At 33.1% G+C, this 11,155-nt stretch overlaps 1 protein-coding gene across 4 annotated transcripts; it reads right to left on the minus strand.

Moving 5' to 3' along the window:
* Positions 1–5,519: 5,519 nt before the first annotated feature.
* On the minus strand, positions 5,520–10,630 carry LOC136228534 (LOB domain-containing protein 36-like). Of its 4 annotated transcripts, XM_066016953.1 has the most exons (5): positions 10,584–10,630; positions 10,408–10,449; positions 10,236–10,302; positions 9,295–10,085; positions 5,520–5,796 (listed from the first exon to the last, which is right to left on the minus strand). In XM_066016953.1, the coding sequence occupies exon 4, from the start codon at positions 10,062–10,064 to the stop codon at positions 9,351–9,353; it is 714 nt and encodes a 237-aa protein (XP_065873025.1). In that variant the 5' UTR covers positions 10,065–10,085; positions 10,236–10,302; positions 10,408–10,449; positions 10,584–10,630; the 3' UTR covers positions 5,520–5,796; positions 9,295–9,350. The 4 variants fall into 4 exon arrangements, with proteins under 4 accessions (XP_065873025.1, XP_065873024.1, XP_065873026.1 ...); XM_066016952.1 differs by lacking the exon at positions 10,584–10,630 and having other exon boundaries at positions 10,408–10,542; XM_066016954.1 differs by lacking the exons at positions 5,520–5,796; positions 10,584–10,630 and adding an exon at positions 6,011–7,325 and having other exon boundaries at positions 10,408–10,542.
* Positions 10,631–11,155: the final 525 nt, after the last annotated feature.

The following is an 11,155-nucleotide window of genomic DNA, read 5'->3' on the forward strand; positions in this document are numbered from 1 at the left end:
ATACCACAAATAAGAATTTATCGATTTTGGATGTTCGATCATCCCCGTTAATCTCCTTAATGCAAGACTCACAAACCCTAAAACATTTACTAATTTTGGATGATAATTTATCTCAATTAATTACCTTGATACGAGATTCACAACCCCAAAATTGCAAGGAAGATATATTGGGTACTTTACCCATCCATACCTTATATTGTGCCTTTGACTACTACTTTACTTGGTATGATTTTAAGTGGGAATGGAGTTGTTTCAAGGGCGTAGCCCCAAAAGAATGTTGGAAGATCTGTTTGTCTCATCTTTGGTCGAACCGTATCTAATATTGTTCGATTTCTCCATTTCGGACACATCGTTCTGGGTGGAGAGTTGTGAAACAATTCCATGCTCCTTCAGATATGAGTCAAACTCTTGGCTTAAATATTTGCCACCCCGATCCGATCGGATGACCTTAATACTTTTACTTGGATGGTGGTTTTGTACTTCGATGTTATACTCTTTGGACCTTTCAAAGATCTTGGGCTTGTACTTCATTTAGATAGACATAGTCTAATCTTTTGAAGATAACCATGGAATTCATAGAGTAACTATATCCACTTCTGGCATATGGGCGCTTAGTGGCTTGTGTACATCGAATGTATTATGGAAAATAAGTTGTTGTACTTCTTGTTGGCTTTTTGAAAGGATATTAAGCCATCTCATCTCATATGATTCCAAATCAAAATGAGTGGAGCACTCCATTCGCATGGAGTCTCAAAACATGTTTCTCATTTACGTGTCCTTTTATATTTTATGTTGGATTCACATCATCATGATTACTTAAATCCATGATGTAGAGATCATTATTTAATAGTTCCAAACTATAAACCACATCTCCATGCCGAAAATTAATAGAATTTTTAGATAAGACCATACTACTCTTGGATAGGTTAATCGATTTCCAGCACTCAATAATAATAACATCCTATCTGAGTCCATGAGTAGGGTTAGCCTCTCTAAAAGCATAATACAAACAAATATAGGGAAATAGGTCACCATGTTTGAGTCCAATGGTAGGGTGAAATCCCGAAAGTTTTTCCCCATCCCAAAACATGCTTATACTAGAAGATGTAACACAATTCAAGATGAGTTGAACATAATGAGCATTTAACTTCATAACCTCAAAAGTATCTCTACGAAACTAATTCTATCATAAGACTTCTCTAAAGCCAACTTCATAACTATAAAGCCTCCCCTTTGTGATTTTATTCTTATAGAGTTAATTGTCTCACTATCATCACATTATATGAAATATGTCTCCACGGGACAAGACTACTCTGAGTGGGACTCACAAATTAACACAAGACCGGTTTAAATTTGTTGATAATACATTTAGTAACTATCTTATACAACACGTTACACAAAATAATGGGTCAAATTGAGTAAGATTTGCAAGAGCATCCACATTGGGGATAATAGTAAAAAGAGTCGCATTGACAATGCTAGACACAAAACCCGAATCAAGAGCATTAAGAACAAGACACAAACCTGGGCCCTAACTTTTCTCCAAAGCTTCTAGAAAAATACCACTTGGAACTCATCAAGACATGACGCTTTGAAAGGATCCATAAAAAAACATGTCTAAACTTCAACGTCGTTGAATCAAAGAGAAAGACCAGCCAAAACCCTAGAGTCCCAATCCAGGAAGGAAGTGACCAAATTGAGTCTAGGTCGATTTGGAATGTCCTCTAGATAAAGAGCTTTGAAAAATCATGTGCCATGAGACACCCAAAAATTCAAGTTTTTTTACACCCATCCAACCTTCTATAGATGCACTTTTTACGGTTCATTATATTCGAAAAAATGTATTTATTCCAATCTGTTAATGTTGTTTGAAAGCATGAAGGTTGTTCGCTATGTTGCCATTACAATCCAAAGCTTGATCAACAAATTTCATAAAATCAACATGATGAAACCATGCAGCTACAAGGAGAAACGATTTCGCTATAGAGGGCACAATGGACGATTTGAAATCCATAAGAATATGAGAGTGACCAGACTTGTTCCTAGGAAGATGTTGAACAATAGCTTTTAGATAAATGTCTTTACTCCAATCTATAAATGTTGTTTGAAAGCATGAAGCTTGTCTACCATGTTACCATTACAATATTCCCAAGCTTGATCAACAAATTCCATAAAATCAATATGATGAAACCATGCAGTTAAAAGGAGAAACAATTTCGCTACAAATGGCACAATGGATGATTTGAAATGCACAATAATAGGAGAGTGACCAGACCTGTTCCTAGGAAGATGTCGAACAATAGCTTTGAGATAATGGAGAAGCCAATTAATATTACAGAGAGCTCGATCCAAACGACAAGCAACCTGAGTTAGAGGAGATAAGCCACAAAACAAAGTATACGGGGGACCATTGAAATCTAAATCAACAAAATATAGAATTAATCCAATTAGAAAACATTGAGCAACAAATCGAAAACATGCATAATGGGTTTGTGCTGTCTATTTGGGTAATATTTTTGAAGCATCTGCTTGGGTAATTGATTAGGCTAATTTGGTAATGGGTTTATAATGTAATTGTATGCTTCTATTTTTTGTTTTCTCCATTGTACCTGTGTATGTAGAACTTCTCATATAGTTGATAGGCTAATAGGCTAAGAGTCAAGTTAGAAGAGAACTTTGTCAAATGGATTTTTATGCTGATCTGAAAAATCTAGGATAATTTGGTCAAAATTGTGATGAACTTACCTCTCTTTTTATGTTGTTTTTATATCCTTTTATATTCAGTTCCTACGTTATCTAGTTTTATATTGTTTTTTTCTAGGGATAAGGTACCAAAATAGGTCTATGGTTTTTGGGAGGTATTCATTTAGACTCCATATATAAAAATAGCACCAATATAGGCTTAACGTGTAAAAAAGTTACCAATTTAGGCATCGATAACAGAACTTAACATGCACAAGGCTTGAAAGAATGCTGTTTTATTCATATACTGTAGAGGATGTCATTTTTATTCGTGCATTAACCCCTGATATTGCATTCAAATCATAATTTACTTACTGCTTCACTTTTATTGCTTGTCTATGTATGTGTTCTACATTAAATGACCTCATTTTATGTGCTGCAGATTGAAAGTCAAGAATATGCTACTGATGATGAAGATGATGAGTATGGTGGTTATATTGCTGAAGAAGATGAATCTCTTGTAAATAAACCCAACCATGTCCTTAAGGACTCTGCAGATTTTGAGATGGATTATAGGTATGAAGTTCCTGCAGATTTATTGCACCGTGATGGAAGAACAAAAAGTAAAGAATCTGTAGACACAACAGCTGCTGTTGTTCGACGCTGTGTAGAATATGCGGAAAAGTATGAAAATGAGGATGAGGATGTGGATGCCATTGTGGTATAGGAAAGTAGTGACGAGTCAGAACAATGGGATTGTGAGACGATCGTAACCACATATTCAAACCTTGATAACCACCCTGCTAAAATTGATGCTCCAGGAGCTGCTAGAAAGAAGAAGATAGGCGAAACTGTCTCTGGAGCCTTAAGTGCATCCAGTCATGTGATATCACTTCGAGGAAAAGAGAAGCTTCCTGTAAACTTCTTGCCTTGTGGTAGAAAATCTGATGCTGAAAAGGTCAAGGATGTATCTGGTTTGAAAACATATTTTCATATTTCTTATGATGTCCATGCACATGATAAAAATAGAGTGTTTAAAGTGAAAGCTTACAAGCAAATTTGGTGCTAATTCATCTGCTTTGGTGCCCGACTAGCAGGTATCATTTACTCTCTTATCTTATTTTAAGTGTAGGATCTAAACAGGGATACTGTAAAGTGTAAACTAATGATCTTCTGTGGGAAATCAACCTGTGCAGTTGTAATGTATTTGTAGCTGATTAAATTAGCCATGTTTTGGTATTGATTTTTTTTTTTTTTTTTTTATAATGGTATTGAATTCTTTTAGGAGAAAAGTGTATTGCAGATACTTATTTTTCCGAAGAGAAAAGTGCATACCACTTGTCTATGTACTTAGATGTTGCACATGGATGGAGTAGATATGGACAATTCATGTTGGATGGGGTTAATGTGGTTAATGAGGCCCATAATAAATACTCAATTAGATATGCACATTTGCATATGACTTGTTTAATCTATAATTTATTGGGAAGGTAGCTAAAAGTATGTTCGTTTGAAATTGATATTAAAATAGATGTAGCATACATAATTGAGTAGTATAAATTGTTCCATCCTTGTAATTTTTTTTTTAGTATAAATGGTTTTATCCTTGTAAAGCACACTTATTATAGTTTCATTTTTTCCTACATGTTTTTTGTTATTTTTTTATGATTATGATACAATAATTTTTAAATAATCTAGTACCTAGACATGTTCCATAATTCTTTTTGTATTTGTTGATATATATATATATATATATATATGAGTTCCCTTCGATCCAAATCATTAAATAAAAAATCACAATTTTTAAATTTTTTGGAAAATAAAATAAAATTTCAAAATTTATGGCCCAAACTTTGGCAACATAACAGTTGTTACTATTAATATAGTATTGGCAACGACAATAGGTGCAGCAAAACGTCAACAATATATAGCAACGACAGGTCTTGTTGCGGTACATCAAAATATATAGCAATGACACATGTTGTTAAAGAAAACTAACATATATAGCAACGTCAAAACTTGTTGTGAAATGTTACAATATATAGCAATGATATGTTGTTGCAAAAGATAAGTTTTATTCTCTCACCTACACGTAATGTTTGGCAACGATCAATCTTTAACAACGAGCGTGTTGTTGCCAAATATATATTTTTTGGCAACAACAGTTTGTCGTTGCAGAAACCTTTAGCAACGGAACTATTCAAAACGACGGGAAGTTGTTGCAAAATATGACATGTCGTTGCGAATAATATGTTTGGCAATGACTTTTTACGTTGCTAAAAATCAAATTTCTTGTAGTGAAGATTCTGTTAGTCAATTTGGATTTGCGTTCTTTTTTTTCCTTTCCTTTAAACTCTAATGCATGTGAAATCAACTTTGAGTGTTCTTATACTTTATTTTCTTCTTAATCGTTCAAATTCGTAAGCATTGGGCCTGTTGTTTTTCTTGTTCTCCATATAAATAGCTTCTTCTAAATTGGATTTCCTCTTCTGAAGTTTGAAAGTAAATAGTAAAAGGTAATTTAGTCATTTCCAAAGTCATAAACGGTAAAAAAATCTAACAAACAGACGGAAGGACTAAACAGTTCACTGAGAAAAAAGTTAAGAACCTTACTATGTATTTTTGAAAATACAAGGACTAAACAGTGTGTTTTATCAAAATATAGGAACTAATAAATTAATTACCCATAGTTATCTCGATCTTACATTATTTAACAAGTCACTGTTAAATTTAAGCTTATTAGAATTCCACCTTAATCATCTTAAAATGTTGGACATGCATGGAAAATTCTAGTAAAGAAGTAGAATAATCATATGAACAATCAAAACAAAGTCAGCAATATAGGGCCATCCATTTTCATTATTTTCAGTATATGTAAGAAAAGAAACAGTAAAAGAATCATCTGTGAAGTTTCAATATCATCTCCCTCCCTACATAAGTCTTCTAAACAAAGATAAAAGAAAAAAACGTAAATCCTTACACCATTATCAGATACTCCTATCCCGTATCGATGTGAGTGTTCATCTGCTCCCAACCACCTTTCTTTCTCTTCACCTTTATCTACATGTATATTTGTTCATTTCTTAACTCCTACCTACACCATTATATGATCACCTGCCATAATAGACAACAGACAATTACTTAATTTACTCCTATTTTGAGATCTTCTTCAAGAATAAAGGGCGGCTCGGTGCATTACGCGTTCCCGCTTAAGCGAGGGTTCGGGGAGGGGTCCCACCACAAAGATGTATTGGGGACAAACCTTTCCTTGCCAATTTTTTGACAAGAAGCCGCTCCTAAGACTCTAACCCGCGACCTCTAAGAATAATTAAACTAATTAATTTCCTGATTATCTTTTCATTTACATAATGACATGATGAATAATTAATTAGTAGGGAAATAATAGATATTGAAGCAGCAAAATCTGACTATTTCATTATGAGTTTCACCAGGAAGAAAAAGACTGGGAGCATTACAGTGCTTATTTCAGAAAAAGACAACTCATGCTGAGTGCAAAGCAAAAATAGGTCAAAGCTATAAATCAAGATTGACCATCAATTGTGTGTTTTTGTGATAAATATTGTCAACAAACTTGTGCAATATTATAATTGAAATAAGAATTCAATATCCTATAGAGTTTCTTTGAAGTGCAAAGATATATTTAAAACCAGAATAAATTATCAATATCATATCATGTTCAAGAGAAATAACTATCAGAATTAATTAGAAGCATCATTTTCAATGGGAAACCAAATTGCCATTTATTAGGTAGGATAAACCATTCAAGAGTGGAAGTTTTTGTCTTTAGCTATCCTAAGGGGTCAAATTCTATTATAGATGTCACATGGTAGATAAACTAGGGATAACATACAAATTTACCCTTGAAATATTAAAAAAAATTCCTGATATTTTGATAAAATACACTGTTTAGTCCATGTGTTTTCAAAAACACATGGTAAAGTTCCTAACTTTTTTCTCAGTGAACTGTTTAGTCCTTCTGTCTGTTTGTTAGATTTTTTACCGTTTATGAATTCGGAAATGACTAAATTACCCTGTACTATTTATCAGTCAAAAGCACTTCACACCTTTATGTCTTTCTCTCACAACTCGCGCTCACAAAAAAAAATGGAGAAAGGATTGAATCCCTAACCCATAATCGAATCACTCATGTTCATTCTTCCTGTTTGAATTGAAGGTAGAAATCGACTCAAATCTCTCTCACTCACTCTTCCTGTTCGAATTGAAGTGGAAATCCTCTTACTCTCAATGGTGAATTTAATTTCCTCCATATTTTCAACTCATGTTAGGGACTAAACAGTTCACCGAGAAAAACATTAGGGACTAAACAATTCATCGAGAAAAAGATTAGGGACCTTACCGTATGTTTTTGAAAATATAAAGACTAAACAATGTGTTTTGTCAAAATATAGGGATTAATAAATTAATTACCCTAAAAAAATACCTGATAAAATTTTATTTTTTATGTTTCCAATTGGTGTAATTTGAGAATAAAAATTTATCAATTCTATATTTGTATTTTCCTAGAAAAGTTGAGAGGGCAAATTTAAAGCTTATCTATCACAATAAACCAGCACAACCAAAATTTATATCATCTTTCTCATTAGCTACAATACAAGTCCTGTCTGTCACACCAAAAAAAAAAAATTAATCAGACTACAATACAACTCTGCTTTAGCTCACGTTTTTCTGAATAATAGAGCACTATGTACATTGTAACAAAGGCAAATAATTCTCTTTGTCTTCAATCAATTCTCATTTCCAACAGGGCAAAGGACTGTGCAATAAAGAGTAATTCTGGCTTTACACGCAAACTACATTTACGAAAAAACAAAAGACCAACAAAACGGTATTAAATGCATCCATAAATGCGGGACTATTCAAGTGATCAAAACCATTTTAAAGACTGATTCTGCTGCTAACTTTAAAAACATTATGTCAGACTAAGATGAGTTGGTTTGTTTGCTTTTGTTGTTGGAAAAATTCATACTTCTTCTTAGTTAAACAACTAATTTTTTTTTTTTTATAGAAAATAAAGTAAGCAAACATCATTTTTGGTTCACTTTTTTGAAACTACTTGTTGCCTTATATAAAAAAGAAAAATTTATAGCTCTTTTCAAATAAATTTTTAAAACGAACATATTTCAAAAGATAACTTTCAAGTTTCCCTTCGTCTTCTTCCTAATCATAACTTTGTGTCGGAAAAAAAATCTAAAACTGATATTCCACTCAAAATATATTTTCAGACAACAATGACACTGTTTCTAGAGTTCGCACGATCACGAAAAACATGAAAAAAAGAAGAGAAACAATATACATTGGGTTATAGAGAAACAACTTGCTAGATCTTAACGATAAATGGACTAAGCTTTAAATCTTTTCAATGAAACTAAAAACCAATGAAAAACTTATATGATTGCAAAAATCTTGTTGTATGAACTGTGGGTTGGATTGATTGTTGTAGTATTCATAGTCGTTCTGTAGATTGTTCTGTTCTTTAAAGAGAGCGCGAGAAAGAGTGGAAAAGACACAGTTATGTTTAGGAAGAAGACGATGGCAAAGTTGAAAGAATTTGTTGAAATATGTTAATTTTAGTAATTTTTTTGAAATGAGCTAGAAATGTAAACTAACCCCCTAAAAGGAACTAGTTTAGTAATTCTCCCTATAAAAAAATCAACTAATATTCAACCTCGACACTAAATAAGTGAACTAAATCAACAAGTAGTCTTTTGGTTTTATCTTTAGAACTAGTTTTTGTTATTTAATTGTTAACAAAAGATAAAAAAAAAAAAAAAAGAGATGTTTGATAAAATTCTAAAACAACATAGAAAAAAAAATTAAAAACAAACACCAAATGCACACTAAATTTGCTTAAAGTGATATGAATAATCTCTTAATATTAACTATTTTTTTGCATTTCCATTGTTTAATTATATATCGTTTTAAATTTGTTGATTTTTTTTATTATACGTCGTTGCTAAAATTCAAAATATTGATTTATTTACGGAACCAAGTATTAAGGGACTCATAAACCTAATGTTAACTTGACAAGAAACATCATTTCCTCTCTTTATCTTTTCAATAGTGACATGAGAGAGAATTTTTTTAATTAATCAATATATTTCTTAATTTGTGTAAAATACCCTAGAATGACTTATATAAGGGAAGGGATGGAGTAATACTTAAAAAGCTAATTTTAAAAAACTAGATTTATAAGTTTTTTTTGAATCAAGATTTATAAGTTTTTCTAATTATCTTATTTATCTTATTGTTTTAATATTTTTATTCCTAATTATTATTATTTAATTTCAAATACAGATTTTACCGTGTTTTTATTTATCTTTATACATAAAAAGATGTAGCAATCCGTTAAATTTTAACGCATATAAATTTATACAATCAACTAGTTAAACCATCCATTCAAAAAATAATTAGCTAGACAATCCGCTAACATGCCCGTTATCAAAACTAAATTAATTAGCTAGACAATCTACCAGTAAACTTTGTATTGAATGGTTGATATTATAGCTTGACTATTCAAATTTCAAATCTACAATTTACCATGAAACAAACAATGAAGGAATGAATACATACCTGAACCGAAATTAATTGCTTTCCATGGGGCTAGCAAGGAAGCAACAGAGTTACTTTCAACAAGATGGGCCAATATGCTTTTCATCTGAACTCAAAAGCTCAAAAGCTCCTGATGCGTCAAATCCATCGTTAAACCTCAAAAGCTCTTGTTCTTGTAGCAGCTGCTGTTGTTGATGTCCTTCTATTTGCGATTGCTGCTGTTGCTCATAGCTCCGATACATATCATATTCAGCCTGATGCTGAGCAGCAGCCAGTTGCTGAGCCTCAAGGAACTGTTGCTGCTGATATCTCAAGTGCTCTCTCATTACTAGTTCTCGTCCGCCCTGCTCCGTCGCCGGAGTAGCAGTCGGAACTCCGATCAACGGCAACATGTTCTGTACCTGTTGTTGTGGCATATAGGATTGCTGTTGCAGAATTGGTGGCGCTGCGTTAGGCCCAATGTAATGAGATAATTCCTTCTTGGCTGCATAGAGATCGCCTTGAAGCTGTTTGAGTTTTTGCTGGAGAAGGCAAATTAGACCAACACAGCCGTAAATGGGATCTCGAAGACGCTCTTCGGCTTCATAAGCAAGAGAATTGACTGCAGCTTCTCTTTGATTAGGATTTAGCTCATTGAGAAGCTTAGCTACATTGCTTGCGCCAAATACCTGATGAACACTAGCGAATTTTTGTGGCTGATCTGGTGGAAAATACGGTGCGAAAACGCATTCCTGTGTGCATTTTTGCCGCAAGATCTTGCACCTTGCGCATGGAGAGTTCGATGATGACATTTTCTCTCTCTCTCTCACTAACTAAAAAGGGAAAAAAGGAAAACCAAAACCGAAAAAATTCATCACCAAACAAACAGATTTGGAATTTTTCATAGATTGATTGATCGATATCAATCAATAACGCATTGAGATATGAAAATTAGAGATTAAAGAGAAGCGTCGTTCAATTACCCCATTTAAGAAAATTAAACAGTCAATTTATCTTCCTTATCAGCGTCTTCAAGTTCTTGAAAGCAACCTGCAAAATTACGAGGAAAATCGTCATATCAAGATTCAATGAAAATGGAAAACAAATGGAAAGAAAAAATTGATACTGTTTGCAAGAAGAATGGCGGTGAAGAACCTTCAGAAAAAGAGCTCTCTGGTGTATGTCAAAGGATCCGATCTTTAAGTTTTCATGATCCCGATATAAAAGGAAATTGGAAACTGTAACTTTGCTTTTGCTCAATGATAATAATTAAATTAAATAAAATTGAGTAAAATTAATAATAATAAACAAATTAATGCATTCTGAGTTACCTCTTTGTCCCTATTGTCTCTTATTATCCTTTGGATTTTTGACAATTGTATGCCTGAATAATCATCTTTTCTTTCTTATTGATTTTTTAATTGATATAGATATAATTTATAAATGGAGATAAAAGGAATATCAATTTTATCTTTTCTTTTAAAATATATAATTATATTTCTATAAAAAAAATTATGGAGCTATATTTTGAGTTGGAGGTTAGTGTATATAAAAAACTTTAATTTGTGCAGACGGCCAGCGCTGCAAGTTGATCCCGTCGTCTAACTAGTGCAGTCGAAAACCAATGGTATTGGTCGAGCACGTCGCCTGGTTCCTATTCAGTAGCGTCAGGTTACGAGCTATGCTCCGTTATCAGTGGTTCAGCGAATGACTCGAGCTTCTGGGTGCGGATCTAGCATCTTGAGCTACCTAAGAAAATTAAGTGCTTTATCTGGGTTGTTTTGCACAAAAGTCTAATGTGCAATGTCAACCGCAGGCGTCGACATCTCACCTCGAGTGGGCAGTGTGGAGTCTGCAACCAAACTGAGGAGACAGAAATGCATTTATTTTGAGATTGTGGAAA

The sequence above is a fragment of the Euphorbia lathyris genome, chromosome 5, assembly GCF_963576675.1.
Source record: "Euphorbia lathyris chromosome 5, ddEupLath1.1, whole genome shotgun sequence".
NCBI lineage: Eukaryota > Viridiplantae > Streptophyta > Magnoliopsida > Malpighiales > Euphorbiaceae > Euphorbia > Euphorbia lathyris.